Below are 26,374 nucleotides of genomic sequence, written 5' to 3'. Positions count from 1 at the left end.
GACTGGAACTATTTTCCAATGATGATACTATTTTGGAAATAAGTTGAAAATTTTTCAAATAATTACTTATAGATGAACTGGGACAGTCTTTTTATTTCCTCCTAACAATTTTGTTTTAGTTATTAAGATATTGGGAGAAGGAGGGGACATCTGTAATACTTTCAACAATACAGATATAAGATAAACCACTATGAGATCACTTTTTAAAAAAAAGCATATGAGTTTTGAGGTAAGACAGTCTTGCAGTGGAAATTAATTTATTTTTCTTTTTATTAATCCTCACTGTAGGATATTTTTTTCAATTGATTTTTAGAAAGTGGAAGGTAGGGAGGGAGGAAGAGGGAGATAAACATGGATGTGAGAGAGACACATGGATTGGTTGCCTCCCACACACACTGACCTGGGCCAGGGATTGAGCCTACAAAAGAGGTACATGTCTTTGACTATAATCTAACTCTTGACCCTTCAGTCCTTGGGCCAACACTGAGCAAAACCAGCTAGGGCTTCAAGGAAATTAAACTTTGCCATGTAGTTCTAAGCCTGGGTGAATTGCTTAACTCTATTTTCATTAACAGTAAAATGGGATTAATGGAAGCCTCAACTCATTTTATTGTTATAAGTTTGGACTAATCCAATCCTGTCAGTAGTAGGGTATGGTAAGCCATAGAGATTAGGTTCAAATCCTGCCACTGGTCTCTCACTTAGATAATGACCTTGGGATGATTCTAAACTATTCTATGCTTCCATTTCCTCATTTAAAAATTGGGAGAAATAACTGTATTTATATCTCACTGGATTTTTGAGAATTAAATGAGGTAATACATGTAAAGATTGTATAATTGCTAACATTATACATGGTTCCTTGTAAGCTTTGTATAAATATTAGCTAGGCTTGGCTAGTTTGTTGGCTACAGCTAAGAACAGCCTAATCTAATCAGCTATACAGCAAAGGGATGAAATCAACAGCTTTCAGAGAATCCAATCTTACCATCAGAGTTACTTGTCTTCTATTACCTGGGTGGATGACTTCTCACCTTCTCACCATTTGGTCTAGCTAAATTCTTCTGGATTTAAGTTCTTGGATATATATCCCTGAAATTTAACTCTTGCCTGGAAAGTCAATGATTTCTTTATCTACTGACATTTACAGTCTTTACCATGTTTTGTTATTTTTTTTTAAATATATTTTATTGATTTTTTACAGTGAGGAAGGGAGAGAGATAGAGAGTTAGAAACATCGATGAGCGAGAAACATCGATCAGCTGCCTCCTGCACATCTCCCACTGGGGATGTGCCCGCAACCCAGGTACATGCCCTTGACCGGAATCCAACCTGGGACCTTTCAGTCCGCAGGCCGACGCTCTATCCACTGAGCCAAACCGGCTTTGGCAACCATGTTTTGTTATTTAATCCGTCCCAGATCTCTTCTGGTTAGGGAGTCTCTTAATAAATATTACACATATATTATACATTTTGTGGAACTTTGCAGTATTTACCAAGCTCTTCTCTACCATGAGAAGGGCAGATTTATTTTTTTAAGATTTAGGGTTGAAAGAAAAGCTTATTAATTGATGGATAAGCTCATGAAAGTATTTGTTTATATTAACTTCCCTGAGGAGTGATGAAAATGTAAAATTATAGGAAAACACAACCTGATAGAAAACACTTTTGTGGTTACCGGAAAGTTAAAAGAACTTTTTTTTTTTACTTCATTGCAATTTTATAAATTACAAAGTATAGGTTCAACTGATTCCTGAATTTGTGAGTCTACAGAGTTGCTCAAGATTCTCTCAGTGTACCTGTGAGTTTGAATTAAGTTCCATGAGAAGGAAACATAAAGAAAATAAATCATTATTGATGGAAAAAAAATGCACAACTCCTATAACACTCTGCAGTGTATAAATCACTTTCTCAACCATTATCACAATTCAGTGTTTCTTTACATAGTTATTAAATTCACATTATTTAGGAGTCAAAATATTTCAAAACACTTGAGGGAAGTTAGTATGATTTCTAAATAATGTAGACATTTATTAATACATACTTTATGCCATTATTATTATTTCTGTTCACAGAGGGGAAAAAGTTGAAACTGTTTGGAATCTAAGCCTTAGATTAGAGCAAATAATACTGGAAAAGTCCTTTCTTTCTGTGAACAAAAACCCCCTCAATAATCCTTTTCCCTTTTATTTAATATTTGGAATGTGAGAGGGTCAAACATGAACTGGCAAGGAGAGGGGAAGAATGTGGAGAGAGCTTAGGAGGGAAGCAAGAAGTTACACTCATAGAGAGGTTGGTTCATTTTCTGAAGATGGGTGTTGAGAAGACAAAATAAAAATTCACTAGTATCTCTTTCTGCTCCACTCTGCAGCTTCTTGCAGTCCATAAGAGCATGCTGCCAATGATTCTCTTTTGTTATGCCAATTCTTGACCTTTGGCTGTCACATGACTAATAAAGCACTTGGCCTAGAGAATGTTAATTGGCATTGTCTGGCAATGATGGAAACTATATTACTAGCTAGGTCCTTTCTCATAGGATCAGTGTTGGGCAGTATCTTAAATGTCACCTCCTCCCACCACGTATACTGTTTTCCAGTCTATATTTTCTCCTTTCCTTCTCTTTTTCTTCCCTTTTCCATAATCTCTGTCCCACAATATTTTTTTTCTGTACTCTATGATCTACACTAAAGGGAACTCTTAGTTGGAGTGCCTGACCTTAAGCATAATTTGTTCATCATTAATATCCATCTTATTCATGGGAAGTGGTTTTAACATTTTACATTTATCACCACACTTGATCCTTATTTTTAAGCATATAAGTTATGGCATTATTTACTACTTATTACCCTTTTATCTTTATTGATATTTTTCTTTTATTAATATTTTATATGGGTTGTATGACGCATTTAATAAATTATCCAGCATCACCAAGGTAATAATTAATGCAACTAGAATACTGGAGTTAAGACCATGACTACTAAGAAATATCCAATAAGACAAAGGTCTCGCTTCATTAAACCAAGCAGCAAGAGCAAAGAGGCCATCTCTGTGTGAGTGGAAAACTGGACTATAGAATGTTGTGGTAACCTGTTCCAATGACAGAGCTGCCCAGCTAACAACCAGAGTTAAGAATTGTGTTGTTCCTAGTGAAAAGGCTGACTCTAGCCTGGCCAGTGTGGCTCAGTGGTTGAGTGTCAACCCATGAACCAGGAAGTCACTGTTAGATTTCTAGTCGCTCTTAGAGCCCAGGTTGTGGGCTTAATTCCCAGTGCAGGTGTGCAGGAGGCAGCTGATCAATGAGTCTCTCTCATCATTGATGTTTCTATTTCTCTCTCTTTTGCTCTTCCTCTCTCTGAAATCAGTTTTAAAAAAGGCTGACTCTAAAGTGGAGGTTAGCAAAATTTTGTATGTTAGGTGAACATAAGGAGAAGCTATCATCTGTATTTTAGCACCATTTTGGTTGCATAAGAAAAACTAGTTTTGATGGAATAAAAATTAAATTCAATATATTAAACTCATTTTAATAAGCATAACTATTAATATATTTTAAATTTATTTTAAGTTGCATATGCTTATTAGAAAAACATTGACCGTAACCAAATTTATAACATAGTAAGAGTCTTCTCATTTTCTCTCACCTAATTTCATTCTACAGAGATAACTGTAGTTATCAGTTTGATGAATATTGCTCTACATATTTTCTATGTCTATATAAACACATGGGATCATATTAAATTTACTAACATGCAGAATTGTGGTGTGTTTCTTTTACATAATATACTATGAGTATTTTTTCATATAAATATAAATATTTATTTCATTCACCTTAATTATTGGGCTCTTCCCATTGTATAATATATAATAACTCATTTAATCAATATGCTATTGCTGAATATTTAGGTTGTATTATTGCTATTATAAAAAATATTGCCGTGAACACTCTTGTATAACAAATTATTTTAATCTGTGCATTTATCCATGGATAAATTAAGATAAGTAGAAATTCTTGTATTAGCGTAATCACTAATTTTTTCAGTGGATATCCTTGAGGTGCCACTTTTCAGTTTAATCTGTGAAAATTAAGCACACATGTATACAATGGTATTTTTATTATATATATTATATATTATATATTATATATTATATATTATATATTATATATTATATATTATATATTATATATTATATATTATGTATTATGTATTATATATTATATATTATATATTATATATTATATATTATATATTATATATTATATATTATATATTATATATTATATATTATATATTATATATTATATATTATATATTATATATTATATATTATATATTATATATTATATATTATATTGTGTGTGTGTATGTACCATTGCAAGCAGACCAAAATTGCATCAAATGGTTTTGTACAAAGATCCATACACCTAACAATTTTTATTATCCTACCTCTGATACTGAAAATAAAACAATGCATCAAAACAGGCTGTATATATTTTAAAGTTTCAATGTATGAAACTATCCAAAAAGAGAAATAATCACTATGTGTGGTAGCTAGAGTCTCTCCTCTTTGGAAAGGTCATAGTTTATTGATTTTAGAAGAAGGGAGAGAGAGAAACATCAATCTGTTGCCTTCTGTATGTGCCCCAACTGGGGATCAAACCCACAGCCTGTTATGTGCCCTGACTGTAAATAGAATCCACCACCTTTCAGTGTAGACAGTGATGCTCCAACTAACCGACCAGGGCTCTATTTAATCTTTTTCACAGCTTTTTTATTATGAACACTGGAATTCTCTTCTAGGAAGTCAATTACTCATTGAAATCATTTCTTTTTCCCTCCATCAGGGCTGGGTGGGGACTTTATGGTATTGACAGTATGCCAGATCTCAGAAGAAAAAAAACTTTGCCTATTGTACGAGATGTGGTAAGTCAGTCACTCCTGTTAAATTCTTTGATTGCATGTGGTCTCTTTGTCTTTATTGGATGCCATAGTGTCCTCATTAAATAACTGACCTGTAAATATTTCATAGAATAGAACATATAAGAAGCTGGATTCTAGCAAGTGTTATATTTATTATTTCTTTAAAATCTATTAGATGGGGAAAATAACTCTAACCTTCTGACAGCTCTAGATATTAGTTGAAATTACAAATGGAGTTAAAATGACCCTATAATTGAGCAAAAAGAAGTCACACAGCATGTCAAGCAAGCTGCTGCAACTGGCTTGGATGTGTTCCATGTTATGAATGACCACAAGTTTAATTTGTAGTTCAAGGCTTGCTTTGAATTTATTCACCTTAACTCAGTAGACTTTAATACTTATAAAGTAAGCCGATAATATTAATCATTTTTATTCTCTTCTGTTCATATCAACTCTAGCCAAATGAATAAGCTCTCCCACTGCCTAAAGAAAACCATGGCTCCCAAGTCACTGTAACTTTCACTAGCCCTGAACAGAACTCTGGGTAACTCAAGCTCTCCTATACTGAGATATACTGGGGCACCTCTAGAGAGGCAAAGAATTAATAATGTTCTGTATTATATTATGAAAACAAATAGCCCATCGGCATAACAAAGAGTGTTTTCTGACATCCACAATGTCTTCACATTTTTTCTGGAGGCATATTCTTAATAGTTTATGACATGAAAATATATTTTTTCTCAGAGAAACCAAAATTTATTTATATCAGTAACTTCTTTTTAATCCTCACCCAAGGACATGTCTTTATTGATTTGAGAGAGAGAGGAAAGTAGAGGAAGAGAGAGAAAGAGAAAGATCGATGTGAGAGCACATCAATCCATTGACTCCCACATGTGCTCCAACAGGGGATCAAACCCACAACCTGGGTATGAACCCATGACCTTTCAGTGTACAGGATGACGTTCAACCAACTGAGCCACACCAGCCATGGTGATATCAGTAATTTTTAATTTTGCTATGAAAACCTTCATCTGAAAGCCATCACTTTAGTTTTAAAGTAGAAAGATGCAATCATGACTGGGACGATCTTTTACTGAAAAGCATGCTATGTCTGTCCTATTAGCTCAGAATACTGCCATTATAGTGTGGATGTTACTTTAAAGTGTTAGGTTTATTTAACATCATTATACTCTTTTCTCACATTTCTTATGTCTAATTATTTATACTTTGTTTTCTCTGACACATGGAATCTTCAGGCCATGGTAAGTGATTATTTATTTATTTAATTACTATTTGCCAATTTTCTCAATTGTACAATACACTTATTCATGGAATAAAAGTGGGCAAGATAAGGAAAATAAAGAGAGACGTACAAAAATTATATGTTTGGGTTCTCCAAGAACTTAACATCTGGTTCAATTGTGAAAGACAGACCAACTTCTATAAACAGGTACAGACTAAAATAGGGTAAAGAATTATTTTAGGGACAGTAGGTGTCAGAGATGGATGATAATCTCAGATAAACCATTGGATGTAGGTCCTAATAGGTTTACACAGTAGCAGTGCAGATGGGTAGAGTGACTCCTTCCTCACTTAGGATTGTGCTGAACTTGATCTGGGTGCCTGACTTTGTAGCTACAAGGAGATGTATTTATGACCAGATGCATTATTCTACTATGACTTCCTGTAGCTTCTAATGGGAGAGCAGATCTAATATTCCCATATAGAACTTCTGATTTCCAAAACTTCCTATAGTACTGTTGAGTTTATTATCTATATAAATAAAAAGCCAGCAACCAGAATGCTATAATGACTGGAATGACCGGTCACTATGACACCCACTGCAGCCAGCGAACTGACCCAATCTGGGGGTGGGGCTGGCCAGCCAACCTCCCGAGGGCCCTCCCTCCAGTCAGCCTGCCCCTGATCGGCCTCTCCCACCCCATTGGCCTGAAGCCCCTCACCTCTGGCTGGCCCTACTCCTGATCGCCCCACCTCCCACCCCAATTGGGGCCAGGCTGGCCAGATCCCACCTGTGCACGAATTCATGCACTGGGCCTCTAGTATTACATATGTTTCAAGTAGAAGCAGTATAATGGTTCTTTTACAGGGGAAACTAAAGGGACTTGACTCTTATTTAAAATCACCTAAGTTACCAGCCTTGAGTGAAGAAAAAAACCTCTGAGTAGAATGGTCCTCAATTGATAAAATGGACCCATGGAAGAAAATATCTTAGCTAGATTTGGAAGCATATTCCAGGGAACTGTGAACAACTCAAGAATGATCTAGCACCAATTATGATTCAGGGTCATCACACACATCAGCTGGCTCTGTGCCAATGGTCATGTTTTATGAAAGAATGTGCTCATGACCACCTTGGGGAGAAAAATTCTAAAAGCTTCTTCTTGCCTGGAAGCCATAGCTGATTACCCTGCCTTACCAGACCTCAGTGTTCTCATCTATAAAATGTAGGGGTTGGGTTTGATGATCTAAGGGAACTCTTTCCCCTTTAATGTTCTGTGATTCCTCATTCTAGATGAATTGGCTGACTACTTAAAATGGCAGGTCTCTATTGACCAAAACATGAACAATAGTTTATATTCTAACATTTTTACATTCTGCTGAGCAGTCACCTCATGTACCAATAATTCATAATTCTGTCTGTTTTAGACCTTGGCTGCCCGGAAATCTGGACTCTCCCTGGCTATGGTGATTAGGACATCAATGAACAACGAGGAACTGGTAGGTGCAAAGTCCATTACTATGTCTCCTTCATAGTCCAATGGGAAAGCCATCCTGTTTGATGCAGTTATTTATGTTTGCTCCAGCACTCCAGGAATAACTGGGAGCATGGGAAGAGTCTGACCCTAAAACAAATTCCCCCTGGGCCTTAGCTTCACTAGCTTACAAATTATCCTTTGTTGCTCAGCTATGCATAAAATGCCCCATCTTTAGAAATGTGATTCCATCCTAACACAATTTAGCTTTTATTTTCCCCCTGAAAAAAATCCTGTTAAAATTTTACATAGTTCAAATTTTGTCGCATTTATGAGGCTTTCCAAAACGCCATCCTCCCTTTCTGGCTGAGCTATTAGTTTCTTTTGTGTTTGTTTTGTTTTGTTTTTAGCATTTAATCACTACCTCCATAAAGTAATATAGTTAAGAGTGGGGGCTATTTGGGGTGAGTCCCATATCTTCCACTAAATTATCATTCTTGTATCTGGCAAGTTATGTAACTGCTGTAAACCTGAGTTCTTTCATCTGTATAGTGAGGTGACAATAAGAGGATTAAGGGGGTGGGTCCATGTTTAACACCCAGCGTAGCCTAAGATACAGTAAACAATAAATACAGGTGTCTTTCTTTATTATTTTTCCTATTACACTTAATTTTATTATTTGTATAATCAACTTGCATAACCCTTTACTTTTAGACTGATATCTCTGAGGGTAACATAATATTTTGTTTGTTGATCCATATTTTCATTTGTGTTGCTTAGTACACTGTCTGGCATGCGGTGGAAGCTTTGTAATTCTTGCTGAATGAAAGAAGATACAAGTACGCTGCAAATATCTAGGTCAGGGATTCTTAATTTGGCTCCTCAGATTCACTGGGGCGAGCTTTAAAACACACCTTCTGTCTGGGTCTCATTCCCAGTGATTCTGATTTAATTGGCTTCAGGTGTAGCCTGCATAGTTTTGAAAACTCTCAGGTGATTCTAACGTGCAGTGGATGTTGTGAAATGTAGCCCCATCCTGCACAGACACTGCTGAGGCTTTCACTTAAGACAATGTATCGGTGCCCCTTTCATATGGAAATTAATATACTCTACCTCTCTCAAAGTTAGTGATTTTGTCATTCTTATAGAATTTTTTTCCCAAAACATTACTTGTTATAAATTTCTATACCCTTGACATTTAAACATTATTTATATGTCTTATTCTCTTCTTCTTGTCATTGTCATCTTTCAAAAGCCCACATTTCCTAGGTCTTATCAGCAAACTCCCCAATCTCAATGTACATCAGCAAAACAATACATGTTCATTTGAATATCTGAGTGTTAAGGCAAGTTAAAACATTTTCTATTGTGCCAGGGAATTGAAATACTGTGGCTGCTTCCCCAGGGGCATGGGACACCATCTAATATTCTGAATATAGTTTGGATTTAAGAGAAAGTAAACATCCTCTATTGATATATTCCTACACTATTCCTTTTTTATATTTTAAAATATGGTAATTGGTTTGAAGTGAAAATACTCATTGCTATAAGAACCTAAGAGAAGCCCAGCCAGTGTGGTTCAGTGGTAGAGTGGTGGTAACAGTTTGATTCCTGACCAGGGCACATGCCTGGGTTTCAGGCTCAATCCCTATTAGGGGATGTGCAAGAGGCAACCAGTCAATGATTCTCTCTTATCATTGATGTTTCTCTCTCTCCCTCTCCCTCTCCCTCTCCTTCTGCCTCTCCCATTTTTTCTCTTTCTTTCTCTTGCCTTTCCTACCCCTAAAATTTTAAAAAAAATTGCTAAGAGGAAAGCAATAGAGATTAGAGGAATGTTACCACAATTTCTGAGGCTCTGACAGGGAACCTACCCTCACTTTATGGTTAAATTAACTATTGATCTACTTTTCACCAACTTAACTATCACTTTACTTCTTTAGTTTTAGAAGATGGATGTAAAAGTTTTTTGTTTGTTTGTTTGTTTGTTTTCTGTGCAGGTGCTGGGTGGATAAGTAGCATCCATCAGCTCCCTCTCAAATTCATAAAGCCCATTTCCCTAGAACCCATGTCTCAAACAGTAAATGAAATATGGCCACTATACAGCAGGCATATGAAGTGTCACCCTTGACAAGCCATCACATTAATTCATTACATGGGCAACTAACATTAATGTTGAAGAGGATAGTGTCCATTTCTTGGTGTTGGAGGTCTTCCTAGGCACCTCAAAGTGAAGGCCTGAGATACTGGTCTCTACATGAAGGAAAACGGCTTGGCCATGTGGAAACTATCAAATGTTAGCTCTTCTATTTTCGTTCAAGAGATGCATGTAAGAAGCTCAGGTATCTCTTCCGAAGAAGGAAAAGGCTGTAAAGCCTGATGTAAGAGACCAGAGGGTCAGCAGCACAGGCCCCATTAGCACTGTTGGCAGCGGGACAAGCATGCCAGGTGCCCCTCCATCTCAGTCCCCACTCATCCGTGAGGAGTTGGTGGAGCTGACTGGGAATCTCAGTCTAGGAAACCCTTCAGGAGTGAGGTCTCTGAGCATTTCCATCTGGCTTAATAATGCAAGAAGGGATAGCAATCTAGTGTCCATATACGGCAACAATAGTCTGCCTGGTACTACGCTACCTAGCTTTGTCCTTGCTTCCAGCGTGTTTCTTCAGCGTGGACCCAACAGTGGGACAACCAAAGTAGTTCCATTCAAAATTAAATAAATATTAATTGACTACTATGTGTCAAGCGTTGTTTCAGATTCTGGAAATAAGGCAGTGAACAACTCAGCTAAAAATTCCTGCTGCCATGAGGCTTTAATATAGGAGCGGGGGAGCTGGCGGAGAAGAGATTGGTGGCTGCTGGAGGGGACAGAAGTTGGGGGTCTGGGTGAAAAAGGTGATGTGATTGAGAAGTACAGATTGGTAGTTACAAAATAGTCACAGGGAACATATGTTCCCTAAAACACAGCACAGGGAACATAGTCAATAATATTGTAATAACTGTGTGTGGTGCAAGTGGGTCTTGGAAATATCAGGGAGATCACTTTGTGAAATATATGATTTTCTAACCACTATGCTGTACACTTGAAACTAATACAAAATAATAGTCAATGTAAACTGTAATTGAACAATAAAATCATATATGTATGTATATATATGTATATATATGTATATGTATATGTATATGTATGTATATGTATATGTATATGTATATGTATATGTATATGTATATGTATATGTATATGTATATGTATATGTATATGTGGTAGAGGAGGTGAGATACTATGTCTTATATTGTTGCTGCAGGTCATGATGGAAGCTTCTATCAGGGAGGAGTTATAGAAACTCAAGCAGAGTGAGGAATATAATTCACCAAGCCTAAAAGAGATTCTAGAACCCTGCTTTTTCTATCTGGCTTTAGGACCCTGTTTAGGAGTCTGGTCTATTGGTATGCTTCCAGTATTTTCCCTTCTAAGTAAGGGTTGGTTTGTCTAGGAGACTGTGGGTCCTTCTTCCAGTAATGGGATTCAGGGCCAGTAAAAGGGACTCACAAGAGCTAGGTATGGGACTAATCAGGAGATCAGACCTGGGCCATATTCCTAGCATGATACTAGAGAGATAACATGGAGGATTAAAGCCAGTGAGAACACCTGTCTGTTCTGGGGCTCAATCCAGACGTTGTAGGCTCACATGCACACAGCTGCTCTGGACTATTGCTCAGGAGCAGGGGCCCTTGCAAGCCACATGGACAAGTGTTGAAGTGAAATGGGCCTGAACTACAACCTCAGCTCCACCTCTTACTGCCTCTCAAAGCTTGTTTCTTATCAGTACTCCTTGACTCCCTGAGACTTGTTCACCTCACCCTGAAAATAAAAGTGATAATACTTATCTCACAATTTATGGGAATTAAAAAATGCCTTGCCAGGCAGAGCAGGTGGCAGTCAGGGAAGAAGGACAGGGACTTGTGTTGAGGTATCCAGGATATATGCTAAGTTCAAGGTTTCCCTGTCACTTGGCAGCTGAGGGTCCGATGCCAGGGAGTACTGAGTTGGAAACCAGCAGTAATGGCGCCAAATGTAAACACCATCTCATTTGCAAGTGTTGCTATTGGTCCTGCTTTTGTCCTTCTTCCAAAAAGCTTGAGATAGATGTTGGTCCACTACACCAGTAGCTATGGAAACCTGAGGAAGTTACAGAAACTTTCTTGACCTTGATTTCCTCATATGTTTACTAATTATATAAGATTTTTGCATCTGTGTTCCAATGGCCTTTGATTACTGTGTCTTTGAGCAATTTGGGCATCAATAATAAATCAGCTTCATAAAGTAAGTTGGGAAATTTCCTTGTTGTCACTTCTCTGTGATGGTTTGCATGAAATAAATGCTGCTATACCTTGAAAGACTAACAAAACTTGCTACTAAAACCATCTTTATTTTCTTAGGGTAGCGATTTGACAACTGCATCAATTTATTTAATATAATAATCCTATCCATGTTTTTAAAACATTTCTTCTTGAGTCACTTTTGATAATTTTTTCCCCAGAAAGTTTTTCCCCCTAAATGTTCTAATTTAGTACCATCAAATTATTCAAATAATCATATTAGGATATAGAAATGCTAGTGCTGTTTTTATCTTATCATTTCATACTTTCTATCTTTTGTAAAATCAGTACTGTAAGAGGTGTATCTGACATTTGTTTTATTGATTCCAAAGTGTTTCTTTGTTATCTATTTTGTTTATTTCTGTTCTTGTAATGTTTAGATTCACCCTCTATTTTCTTTGTATTCATTCTGATGCTACTTTTGTAACTTATTAAGTTGGATATGTAGTTTAATAATTTTCATTGTTATCAACTATTGCATACATACAGAGAATATTCACAACATAAGTGAAGGAAATAAATAACAATAACACATACACCTAGGAATCCATGGCTCAGTTGTAGAAAGAGAATATTTCCATCTTGTGTATTTCTTCCTCATTTTCTTTTTTATTCCAGCCTTAAATATTTTGTCTGTTTCTTACCACACTTGTCTATTTTAACATAATTTCCTTTTTGAACATATGCATTTAAAGTTATTCATTTTCCTTTCAGTTCATTTTAATCGCATCATACAAGTTGTATATATAATGCTTCTACTATTGTCATATAGTTATTTCATAAATGATCCACTGGTTAGTATTTTGGCTCATCAATTACATAGAAATATTTTTTAATCTTCCAAAGATAAGTCATATGGGTTTAATTTTCGTTACTGGATTGTGTTCAGAGGACATGGGCTGTATACTCAGTCTTTAGTATTTAATTGAGAATTGTTTTATGGCTTATTACATAATCAATTTTGTAGATATCCCATATGAGCTTTTCTTGTTGGGTACATTAATTTTGGGAGTTTTATACTACCAATAAACTGTTTCATTCAGTTTTGCTAGCAAGCTTATCTTTTAGATGCTTTTTCCTTTAAATATATTCTATGTGATATTAATACAGCTACACTAGATTGATTAGGTCAATTTTTTCTTGATACGTTTTCTAGTCCCATTTTAAATATCTTAATGCTATATGTGTATCTCATAAACACATAGCTTAATTTTAAAATTCCATTTGAGAAGTTATCTTTTTACAGATAAATTCAGTCTGTTTATACTTATATTTGAGCTTTGTGCTATTTTTTAAAAAAAAAATTTACTCTCTTTTTTCTTTATCTCTTTTCCAATCGTCCTTTGTATAGATAGAGTTTTCTTTATTTTCCCTCTTCTCCATCAAATGGGTTATCTATACTATTTCTTATAATATAGTTAATATATTTCTTAAATGTTTAATAAGCATACTTTACTTCTCGAAATTTAAAGGCTAATGAGCAAAATAAACTGTTGAACAAAATTGGTCCAGAGGCATACAAGCATGGAACAGACTGTTGAATCTCAGACGGAAAGCTGGGGTGGCTAGGTAGGTGGGAAGAGATTAACCAAAGAACTTGTATGCATATATGCATAAACCATGGACACAGATAATAGGGTGATGAAGGCCTGGGGCAGGGAACATGAGTGGGTTATAAAAAGTCAATGGGAGAAAAAAGGGGATATATGTAATACTTTCAACAATTAAGATTTAAAAATAAAATAGTCAATAATTCTGTTCTGAAAAAAAAGACATAAATAAAGGTCTGAAAATGCTTAGGCTCCCATTACTACTCTCTCTGTCCACATTAGGAGGAAGGCAAGTCCAAATATTATGTCTGGAAATGGTCTGGAAACCCCAAGTTCCCAGCTCATGTGTTTTAACTGAATCGCAAACACATCTCTTGGGTTTCCACGGAAACAATTTTTGTAATTCTGACATTGAGTTTCTTTCTTTTTTTCTTTTTTATTCCAGGTACCTGGGGAATCTATTTCTTTTTGGCTCTTTTACATATTAAATCTTTTTTTCCAGTACTTCTGAAGTAGGCTATATTAACTTAGTCTGCCATGTTGCCAGATAAGTTTTCCAATATGTAAAATGAATGTGCTTTTATTTCTAGAGCCATTGTTGGGGGAATCAAATAGATAACAAATAGAAAACACTTCAACAATTTTTGATACATAAACATGTAGTAAATATTAGTTATTAATTATATTATTAACTGCATCACAAAAATTTGTATGGCTAAATGACTGGCTTTGCTTGGTCACACAATGGAACAGTAGAATGAGTTTTCTCTAAGGCAGATAATTATTCCCTTCCCTCTCTTCCTTGTGTAATATCCTAACCCCTATTCCTGCTCTTTCATGGCCTCTGTCAGAATATTTGTAAGGACTCTCTTCTTACAAATATTCTGACAGAAAAAAGAAAACATCAACAAAACAACAAGAAAGCCCACTGCGTGGGAGAACATATTTGTCAATGTTAAGGGTTTAATCTCCAACATTTACAGGGAACTCATACAACTTAACAAAAGGAAGATAAACAACACAATCAAAAAATGGGCAATGGACCTAAATAGATACTTTTTGAAAGAAGACATAGGGAAGGTTAAGAGACATATGAAAACATGCTCAAAGTCACTAATCATCCGAGAGATGCAAATCAAAACGACGATGTGGTACCATCTCACACCTGTCAGAATGGCTATCATCAACAAATGACAAGTGCTGGAGAGGATGTGGAGAAAAAGGAATCCTCGTGCACTGCTGGTGGGAATGCAGACTGGTGCAACCACTGTGGAGAACAGTATGGGGTTTCCTCAAAAAACTAAAAATGGAACTCCCATTTGACCCAGTAATCCCACTTTTGGAATATATCCCAAGAAATTAGAAACACCAATCAGAAAGGATATATGCACCCTTCTGTTCAAAGCAGCACAATTTACCATAGATAAGATTTGGAAACAGCCTAAGTGCCCATCAGCAGAGGAGTGGATTAAAACACTTTGGTACATCTGCACAGTGGAATACTACACTGTGGTAAAAAAGAAGGAATTCTTACATTTGCAACAGCATGGATGGAACTGGAGAGCATTACGCTAAGTGAAATGAGCCAGTCAGAGAAAGATAAATATCACATGATCTCACTCATTTATGGAATATAATGAACAACATAAACTGATAAGCAAAAATAGATCCAGAGACAGAGAAGCATCGATCAGACCATCAAACCTCAGAGGGAAGGTAGGGGAGGGTGGGGGGTAAAGGGAGAGATCAACCAAAGGACTTGTATGCATGCATATAAGCCTAACCAATGGACACAGACACCAGGGGGGTGAGGGCATAAGTTGGGGGGAGGGGGGCAATGATGGGCTAAGGAAACATATGTAATACCTCAATCAATAAAGAAAAAAAAAAACCTCCTTAAGTCATATGCCCCAAGGCTTAAAAAAAAAAAGGAATATTTGTAAGAACTCAGTCTCTACCCCAAGTAATCAAATTTCTTTCCATGTTAAAATGACTGAAGTTGTCCCCACTGGAGGGATTCACATTATATTTGGCTTTATTTTAATAAATTACTCATCATTTATCACCTCCATTATTTATATATACATTTTTTATTAAAAGTCTCAATTGGAGAAAAATTGATACTTATAGTACATGACAAATCTACCCTAATTTCTTTTCAGACTATGTTCTGTCATAATACAAGGCACATCCCAACTTCTACTCTCCTTGAATTATTTAATTACCCACTTTATCATTGTTCTGCCTTTTTTATTTGGACTCACACTGCAAGTTACTTAAGTCAGTGATAATTAGTATCCGTTATAAAATAATCTGTTAAGTAAAAACAAATTACTTAATAGTCTTCCATGGATAGGTACATAACTTTTATCTTTATTTGTATTTTATCTAACAAAAAATAATTTACCTGAGTAATTTTAGCTTCTATAATTGTATGTGACGATTCTGATGAGTAAATCAGCCCTAAATTATGTCTGGAACTTACAGGGTGGGGCAAAAGTAGGTTTACAGTTGTTCATATGGAAAGTAGTACAATAATTAATGAATAATAATACAGGAAGACATTATGTGTTTTGTGTACTTACAACTGTAAGCCTACACTGTATTTTGCCCCACCCTGTATTCTACCATTATTCTGTCTTCGTGTTTATAACAAATTTTAAAGGGCACGCACCTAATCTTTGCTCTGCAAATGTTTCTGATGACTTTGTCCAGAAATAATAACATGATACCTATAGGACAGCAAATAGATTTTTTTTCCCTAAAGAGCATGTAGCAAGCACACAACAAATATTTCAAAACAGTGCAAATTTTTTTGAGGCAAGGGATGTTTTTATAATTCCGTGAAGGAAACCCACAGGATGAAGAGGAAAAGAGACCTTCATTAGCCAAGTCACTGGTTAACATCGTGGGGAGGAAAAGAGAAAAGCCACATGGCAGACAGAGGTAGATGAGCTGTGTTCCTGTCCTAAGTACTAACAGTTGGTAGATTGGAATATTGATGGTCTAAAAACACTAGTCACTGCTCTTGGCAGGAAGCCTGTTTGCTTTACTTCTCGGACTCGTTTTAATTTCCTCACATAGAAAAGGCAGTTCATTTCCTTCCAGTGTCCTAATTATTCAAAAAGTGACATATTAAGGCAACTCACCTTATATTTCAATTTCTTGGATCAGAAATCCTTAACAAAATATTTGTCTAGTGTGAGCATCCTCCACTTTGTAGTCTGTAGTTTGTACGTGGCTACAAAGGTTTACCAGAGCTAAGGCGTTTCTCTTACTGTCATTTCTACAGATTAAAACGGGTTCTGCACACCATAAAAATTGCCTCCTTTTCTTGAATCACTTTATTAATGTAAAAATGTTCCTTTTTCCTAATTGCAAGTCTCTCATTCTATCTATCAATAGGAAAAAAAAGAGATAAAGACCATTCCTAACTTGAAAAAATTAAATTAAAGCTTTATTTTTTAATTTTTGTGCATTATAATTTTTTAAATATATTTTATTGATTTTTTACAGAGAGGAAGAGAGAAAGATAGTTAGAAACATCGATGAGAGAGAAACATCGATCAGCTGCCTCCTGCACACCCCTCACTGGGGATATGCCCGCAACCCAGGTACATGCCCTTGACCGGAATCAAACCTGGGACCTTTCAGTCCGCAGGCCAACGCTCTGTCCACTGAGCCAAACCGGTTTTGGCGCATTATAAATTTTTACAATGAGCATACATATGCTTGCTGCAGAAGATTTGGAAACTTTAGAAACCTCTAAAATAGATTAGCATCATGCCGGGGTCCAACCCCAGCAGGTCCAGGGGTTCCCAAAGGTGTGGACGGAGTCGGCGAAGAAGGAAGGACACGGAGACAGTGTTCAGTTGATCAGCAGCCTAGCCAGGATCTCTAGCCCGAATCTCCAGCCAAGTTCTGGTCTGGATCTCCAGAGAGGTTCTGCTTCGGATCTCCAGCGAGGTTCTGTAGCCATGTTCCCTCGCTAGGTTCTCCAGCCAGGTTCTGTCCAGGCTCTCCAGTCAGGTTCAGTGTCCAGGTTCCAGTCAGGTTCTCCTGCCAATCTCTGTAGTCAGGTTCAGTCCAGGATCCCTTGCCATGTTCTCCTGCTAGGCTCTGTCTCTAGGCTCCGAGGCCAGTCCCTCTCCAGGATCCTCCGGCATGCTCTCTCCAGCGAAGTTCTTCTGTCTCTAGGCTCCGTGTAGATTCTGTCTTCTTGATTCTGTTCTAAGTTCTGAGTCTTTCTGTCTTGTTACAACTGTATTTATACCAGTTGACTCAATCCTATCAATCTCTATTACAAAGGTTAGGGCGTTTCTTATCTCCATTCCAGGGAGAAAAGATTATGTAGTTTAAGCATGATTGTTCGTAGTTAAAGGGATTAATTACCCGCCTGGCACTTAGTTGAGGGGTTTTATTCCCTCCCTAACTTCAGGGGAAAATCCCTACCTGGGGATTCAACCTTTCTCCGAGAGGTGACTTTGGTTAAAACACAGCGCCAAGAAGGTGAGCAAACATATTAAGAAAAGTATGCCATATATGCCAGGTCCCTTGAAACAGCAAGGATGGACCGGCTCCCGGCAGCATCAAGTCTCCGTAATTTCTGAATTCACTTTGTCCTCGGACCTAGTCCCAGTAATCAGAGCTCTGCTTGTCCTTGGGGCCACCCTCTCCATGTGTTTGGTTCCTGGTTTACAGAGGCCAGAGACCCGCTCATGATAACACATCCAGTCCTATCCTTTAACTTTAGCTAGGATCCTATTAGCTGTACCTACCTATTTTTTGCCGCTCAAACTGCTACATTAAAAATTATCTTCTCGCCAAAACCGGCTTGGCTCAGTGGATAGAGCGTCGGGCTGCGGACTGAAGGGTCCCAGGTTCGATTCCGGTCAAGGGCATGTACCTGGGTTGCGGGCACATCCCCAGTGGGAGATGTGCTGGAGGCAGCTGATCGATGTTTCTCTCTCATCGATGTTTCTAACTCTCTATCTCTCTCCCTTCCTCTCTGTAAAAAATCAATAAAATATATTTTTTTAAAAAATTATCTTCTCTTACCTTTAATCCAGCTCCTGTGGTGAGTTACAGACTTCCATTTCCCAGGGCTAGTTTTAGTGTGTCCCCTTGTTTTCTTCCATCTTGCTTTTATTCAGTGCCCCTTAACCTATCTTTTTGCCTTATTCCACAAAATCCCACACTCTCAGTTCTTATAATCTTGCTTGACTCGTCTTATTTTGCTGCTAAGAAAGCACCTTCTTTCCCCCAAGATGCAATATGCCTCTGAGATATAAGAATCCCCTCCTTTGAGATGTATTTTTACATGATGTCCTTGACTATTCATTGAACAATTTCCTAAACTGACCATAATTATATCTTATGATTAGCTGGAGTAAGAAATGTTTTATGTGTCATTTATTTTAGAGTAATTTTCAATATGTCAATATCCCAAAAATCAAGAATGAAAAAGACTCATATCATTTTCCTGAGACTATGGAAATATACCCTCTAGTAAATTATTGGATGTTTTCCTCCCACATCTTACAGCTTTTAAATGTTGGCATTTGTTTTAATACTCCATTCAATTGATTTTCAATGCACTGTCTAATAAATGTTTCACATTTTTATTTTTTGAAATTAGCTTCACTCTCTTTTCATAAAATGGATCATGGCTCTTTAACAAAACCAAACCAAACAAAGCATTTCAATGAAATTATCTCAGCTGTCTATCCAAAAATCTGTTTTCTGTCAGCCTATTTAATTTTTATCAAATGTTTCTTATATTTATTACTCTTATGATAGCCTATGGATGTAGAGCATTGACTATATATCACTTGAATTCAATAAAAAGAAAATGGACATGGGGATTAGATGAAATGTACTAATTATTTATTTAATCTTAAAATATAAATTCATCTTTAAAAATAACTTCTTGCTCAACTCTGCTTTCTAAGTTCATATGTATTTCTTACTCTTCTATGTTCAGTAACACTGACTTGTATTTCCACCCAGTGTTCCTTTGAGTTAGAATTATAATTATTTTTCCTTTACTAAAAGAAACAACAAATTAACTGATATAATTGCAAATATATCTAAATTTCCTCCTTTTTTTATTAGCTAAACCAGAAATGCTATCTCTCTCTCTCTCTCTCTCTCTCTCTCTCTCTCTCTCTCTCTCTCTCTCTTCTCTTTCTCCCTCCCACCCTCCCTCCCTCCCTCCCTCCCTCTTCAGACCCTCAACTCAGCTAGAACAGGAAACTGTAACTGTGTGGATAGCTCTTGGAGAATCTGTAATGCCAAGAATCATTCAATTCACTTTAATAATATTAAAGATACCCACCTTGCTAGGCAGTAAAGGGGGAGCAAAAATAAATAATACATGCTCCTAATTCTGAAATAACATTTTTTTGGTCTAAAGTTTTACATATGTCCCCTTTTTCCCACTAGACCCCTGCCCCCAGGCATTCCCAATTGGGCAAGCCTCCACTGCCCCAGTGTCTGTGTCCATTGGTTATGCTACTATGCATGCATACAAGTCCTTGGTTGCTCTCTATCCCCCCACTTCCCCTGCGATTTGTCTCTGGATCTATTCTTGTTCATCAAATTATGTTGATCATTATATCCCACATATGGGTGAGAGCATGTGATATTTATCTTTCTCCAACTGGCTTATTTCGCTTAGCATAATGCTCTCCAGTTCTATCCATACTGTTGCAAATGATAAAAGTTCCTTCTTTTTTATAATGGCTTCACCAGTCTGCATTCCCACCAGCAGTGCATGAGGGTTCCTTTTTCTCCACATCCTCGCCAGCGCTTGTCGTTTGTTGATTTGTTGATGATAGCCATTCCAACAGTGTGAGATGGTATGTCATTGTTGTTTTGATTTGCATCTCTTGGAAGATTAGTGACTCTGAGCATGTTTTCATATGTCTCTTGGCCATTCTTCTGTCTTTTTTCGAAAAGTGTCTATTTAGGTCCTTTGTCCATTTTTTTTTTATTGCTTAAAGTATTACAAAGGGTATTACATATGTATCCATCCTTTGTCCATTTTTTGATTGGATCGTTTATCTTCCTTTCTTTAAATGGTGTGAGTTCTCTGTAAATTTTGGAGATTAAACCCTTATCTGAAATATCATTGTCAAATATGTTCTCCCTTGCAGTGGGCTTTCTTGTTGTTTTGTTGATGGTTTCTTTTGCTGTGCAGAAGGTTTTTATTTTGATGTAGTCCCATTTGTTTATTTTCTCATTAGTCTCCATTGCCCTAGGATCTGTGTCTATATAGATATTGTTATGATATATGTCTGCTATTTTGCTGCCTATGGAGTCTTATAGGATATTTATGGTTTCCCATCTTACATTGAAGTCCTTTAGTCATTTTGAGTTTGTTTTTGTGTATAGTGTAAGTTGGTGATCTAGTTTCATTTTTTTGCATGTATCTGACCAAATTTCCCAGCACCATTTATTAAAGAGGCTGTCTTGCCTCCATTGTATGCTCTTATCTCCTTTAGTCAAATATTAATTGAGCATAATGGCTTCGGTCCATTTCTGGGTTCTCTGTTCTGTTCCCTCGGTCTATATGTCTGTTCTTGTGCCAGTAGCAGGCAGTTTTGAGAACCATGGCTTGGTAATATAGCTTGATATCTGGTATTGTGATCCCTCTTCTTTCTCAGGATTGCTGTGACTATTTGGGGTCTTTTTTTTATTCCAGATAAATTTTTGGAGAGTTTGTTCTAGATCTTTGAAGTATGTCATTAGTGTTTTAATGGAGATTGCATTAAATCTGTAGATTGCTTTGGGTAGTATGGACATTTTAATGATGTTGATTCTACCAATCCATGAACATGGTATGCTCTTCCATTTGTTTATGTCTCCCTCTATCTCTTTTTTCAATGTCCTATAGTTTATGAGTACAGGTCTTTTACCTCCTTAGTTAAGTTTATTCCTTGGTATCTTAATTTTTTTTGGTGGAATGGTAAATGGTATTGTTTTTTTCATTTCTTTCTATGAGTTCCATATATATAGATCTCTCTCTCTCTCTCTCTCTCTCTCTCTCTCTCTCTCTCTCTCAATATATATGTGTATATATATATATATATATATATATATATATATATATATATGAGCCAGCGTCCAAAATGTCTGCAATGACCAAGGCTCAACCAAACACCAGAAGTCAGTGCTGGGTTGCCTTGGTGACCCAGCACTGACTGCAGCCAGTCCTGGTGCAGTGACCCAGCACTGACTGCCAAGGGGGCTGTGGATCAGGCCCAGAGAGAGGCCTGCGTAAAGAGGGCAGGGTCTGATCCACAGCCTCTGTGGCAGCTGTTGATCAGCCGTTGCCTCTTTTTCTCTCTGGGATTTGCCAACAGCCACACCTCTGTTTCTCTCCAGGCCTCCAGGGGGAGGGCTGCTGATCAGCCCCGCCTCTTTGATCAGGCCCAGAGACAGGCCTAGAGATGCTGACTGGCATAGAAACCAACCATTCAGAACCAAATGTGGGTGAAGTGTGAGGAGCCAATGGCTGCCTAGGAAGTGGAGTTTTTGACGCTGACTGGCATAGAAACCGACCAATCAGAACCTAATCTTGGTGACCTGTGTAGGCAAACCTAAGGTGGGGGCTGAGGAAGGGTTTTAAGGGCAACAGCTGTTTGGTGTAAGGTGTAAGAAAGTGGTTCAATTTTTTAATGAATGCTTTGGCATATGGCTGGCTATCAGTCTAGATATATGTGTTTTTGTCAGCCAAGAGCATCACCTCCTGCTGAAAAAGGCTCTCCCCCCCCCCCATTTAAGCAATCCTAAACTATATAATCTAGATATACTAATAAACAGATAATATGCTAATTAGACGGGGTTGACCGGCCATCTTCCAGATGTCCAACTTCCTTATGGACAAAACCGTGGTGGTGGGGGCCGAGGCCGAGGCAGTTAGGGGCAATCAGGCCAGCAGCAGAGGGCATCTGGGGGCAAGATAAGGCCAGCAGGGGAGGGAAGTTAGGGGCAATCAGGCAGGCAGGCAGGTGAGCAGTTAGAAGCCAGCTGTCCCAGATTGCAAGAGGGATGCCCAACTGCCGGTTTTGGCCCAATCCCTAAACCGGCGTTCTGACATCCCCCAAGGGGTCCTGATTGGAGAGGGTGCAGGCTGAGCTGAGGGAACCCCCTTCCCCCTGTGCATGAATTTTGTGTACCGGGCCACTAGTTGCTGTATAAAAAGGCCATACATTTCTGGGTGTTAATTTTGTGTCCTGCTACATTGCCGAATTCATTTATTAGTATTCATCTAGTAGTTTTTTGATGGAGTCTTTGGGGTTTTCTAGTATAGTGTCATGTCATCTGCAAATAAGGACAGTTTTACTTCTTTTCCAATTTGGATGCCTTTTATTTCTTCTTGTCTCATTGCTATGGCTAGCCCTTCCAGTACTATATCGAACAAGAGTGGTGTAAGTGGTCATCCCTGCCTTGTTTCTATTCTCAGGGGAAATGAGTTTAGTTTTTGTCCATTGAGTGTGATGTTGGCTGTAGGTTTGTCATATAAGGCTTTTATTATGTTGAGGTATGATCCCTCTATTCCCACTTTGCTGAGAAAGGATGTTCGATTTTGTCAAATGCTTTTTCTGCATCGATTGATATGATTATGTGATTTTTTTCTCTCAATTTGTTTATGTGATATATTACATTTATTGATTTGCAGATATTGTACCATCCTTGTATGATGTTTCTAATGTAATGCTGATTCTTATTTGTTGAGGATTTTAGCATCTATGTACATCAAGGATATTGGCCTGTAGTTCTGTGTGTGTGTGTGTGTGTGTGTGTGTGTGTGTGTGTGTGTGTGTGTGTCTTTATCTGGTTTTGGGATTAGGTTAATGCTAGCTTCATAGAAAGAGCTTGGAAGTGTGCCTTCCTCTTGAATTTTTTGGAGTAGTCTGAGGAGGATAGGTTTTAGTTCTTCTTTGAATGCTTGGTAGAACTCCCCTGTAAAGTCATCCATACCAGGGCTTTTCTTTGCTGGAAGATTTTTGATCACTGCTTTAATTTCTTCAGTAGTTATTGGCCTATTCAGGTTTTTTTATTCTTCCTGATTGAGTTTGGGGAGCTTGTGTTTTTCTAAGAATATGTCCATTTCATCTATGTTGTCCATTTTGTTTGAATAGAGTTGTTCATGGTATTTTTTTATAATGCTTTGTATTTCCGTGGGATAGGTTGTTACTTCACCTCTTTCATTTATGATTTTGTTTATTTGAGTCCTCTCTCTTTGCTTCTTGGTGAGCCTGGCTAGAGGTTCATCAATCTTGTTTATCCTTTCAAAGAACCAGCTCTTGGTTTTGTTGATCTTTTGTATTGTTTTTTTGTTTTGTTTTGTTTTGCTTTGTTTTGTTTTGAACTCTATGTAATTTATTTCCACTCTGATCTTTATTATTTCTTTCCTTCTGCTTATGCTGGGCTTTTCTTATTGCTCTCTTTCTATCTCTTTGAGTTGGAGGGTTAGAAAATTCATTACCATTTTTTCTTGTTTTTTGAGATAAGACTGTAGAGCTATGAACTTCCCTCTCAACTTCTTTCATTGTGTCCCATAGATTTTGGATTGTGTTTTCATTGCCATTTGTTGCCATGATGCTTTTTATTTCTTCTTTGATCTCTCTGGTAACCCAATCATTGTTTAATAGCATGCTATTTAGCCTCCAGGTGTTTGATTTTTTTCATTGTTTTTATTGTAGTTGATTTCTAATTTTATGCCATTGTGATCTGAAAAGATGCTTGATATGATTTCTATCTTCTTGAATTTGAAGAGACTTTGCCTGTGTCCCAATATGTGGTCTATCTTTGCAAATGACCCATATGTGCTTGAGAAGAAAGTACATTCTGTGGCTTTGGGGTAAAATGTTATGAAGATATCAATTAATTCCATCTAATCTAGTGAGTCATTTAGGATTAATGTTTCTTTGCTGATTTTTTGTTTAGAGGATTTATCCAGTGGTGTTAGTGGGGTATTAAAATCCCCTACTATGACTGTATTGCCTTCAATTTCTCCCTTTATATCCTCTGGAAGTTTTTTATGTATTTGGGTGCTCCTACGTTGGGTGCATATATGTTTACCAGAGTTATATCTTCTTGTTGAATTGCTCCCTTTAATATTATGAGATGGTCTTCCTAATCTCTTGTTATGGCCTTCACTTTGAGGTCTAATTTGTCAGATATAAGTGTTGCTACCCCAGCTTTCTTTTCATTTCTATTCATCTGAAAAACCTTTTTGAATCCCTCCACCATCAGTCTCTGTGAATCCTTTGTTCTGAGGTGGGTCTCCTGTAGACAGCAGATATATAGATCATATTTTCTTATCCATTCAGCTACCCTATATCTTTTGATTGGGGCATTTAATCCATTTACATTTAAGGTTATTATTGGTAGGTACTTGTTTGTTGCCATTTTTATTCTTTATGCCTGTGTTCCTTCTTCCCTTCCTATTTCTTCTTTTTACAGCAGACCCTTTAGCATTTCTTGCATTACTGGTTTGGTGGTAATAAACTCCCTTAGTCCTTTGTCTGTGAAGCTCCTGATTTCACCCTCAACTTTGATTGTTAGCCTTGCTGAGTACAGTATTCTTGGATTCTGACCCTGCATGACTTAATATATTTCATTCCATTCTCTTCTGGTCTGATGTGTTTCCATTGAGAAATCAGTCCATAGTCTGATGGGAGATCCCTTATAGGTAATTTTATGTCTCTTTCTGGCAGCCTTTAAGATTCTTTGTCAGTTTTTGCCAATTTAATTATAATGTGTCTTGGTGTCAGTCTTTTTGGGTTCATCTTGTTTGGGACTCTGTGAGCTTTTTGGACTTGTGTGAGTTTTTTCTTCTTCTCAATGTCAGGGAAGTTATTTGTTATTATTTCTTCAAACAGGTTTTATATTCCTTGCTCAGTTTCCTCTTCTTCTGGGACCCCTATTATGTGGGTGTTGTATTGTTTCCTGTCTCAAAGTTCCCTTAGGCTCTCCTCCTGTTTTTTAAGTTTTATTTCCAGTTGCTGCTCTACTTGGGTATTTTTTCCTACCTTGTCTTCTAGCTCACTGATGTGTTCCTCCACTTATCCTAGTCTGCTGTTGATGCTTTCTATTGTGTTATTTATTGCAGCGATGTCATTTTTCATGTCTTCTTGGTTCTTCTTCATTTCCTCTTGGTTCTTACACATATTGTTGAATTTGTCTTCCAACCTTTTCAGCGTCCTTATGACCATTGCTCTGAGTTCTTTCTCTGACATATTGCTTGCCTCCATTTCATTTACTTCCTTTCCTGGTGATTCATCCTTTTCTTTTGTCTGGGCGATGTGTCTTTGTTTCCCCATGTTCGCTCCTCTCAGGGTATCTGGTTATGTAGCTCTGTCTCTCCTGCATTGACTTAAAGGCACAAAATACAACATGACAAGACACAATGCACAGGGCACCAAACACAAATGTATTCACTATACCAATAACCCCAAACAAATGTGACCACCAGAAAAAAGAGAATTAGGGGAGAGAAAAGAGTGCAAAAGTGATATTGAGAAAATTACAAATGCAAAAGAGAAAAGAAAGAAGAAAAAAGAAGGGGAAAAATATATGTATATGGGGAGAAAACTCCAATAAACTAACAACTAATCCAAAAAATGCAAACAACAAACACCCAGATATGTATGCAAACAACAAACAACTAATCCAAAAAAATGCAAATAACAAACACCCAGATGAATCTCAGGAGGCAGATCTTATTTCCAGAAGGTAAGGTTAAGGAATTGAATGAATGGTGAAATGTCCACAAATCAGTATAGAGGGGGTAGAAAGAGAATGA

General features: G+C 37.2%; 1 protein-coding gene across 1 annotated transcript in view; it reads left to right on the top strand.

The window, feature by feature from the left end:
* Window positions 1-26,374, top strand: part of UNC13C (unc-13 homolog C) — a 523,285-nt gene that overhangs the window by 200,284 nt on the left and 296,627 nt on the right. The window contains exons 4-6 of the mRNA XM_059700746.1: window positions 4,841-4,919; window positions 6,173-6,178; window positions 7,587-7,658. Of these exons, the coding sequence (XP_059556729.1) occupies window positions 4,841-4,919; window positions 6,173-6,178; window positions 7,587-7,658 (157 nt within the window). The remainder of the gene's footprint in view (window positions 1-4,840; window positions 4,920-6,172; window positions 6,179-7,586; window positions 7,659-26,374) is intronic.

This window comes from Myotis daubentonii, chromosome 1 (assembly GCF_963259705.1).
Source record: "Myotis daubentonii chromosome 1, mMyoDau2.1, whole genome shotgun sequence".
NCBI classification, from domain to species: domain Eukaryota; kingdom Metazoa; phylum Chordata; class Mammalia; order Chiroptera; family Vespertilionidae; genus Myotis; species Myotis daubentonii.
This window is presented reverse-complemented; position numbering and strand designations above follow the sequence as displayed.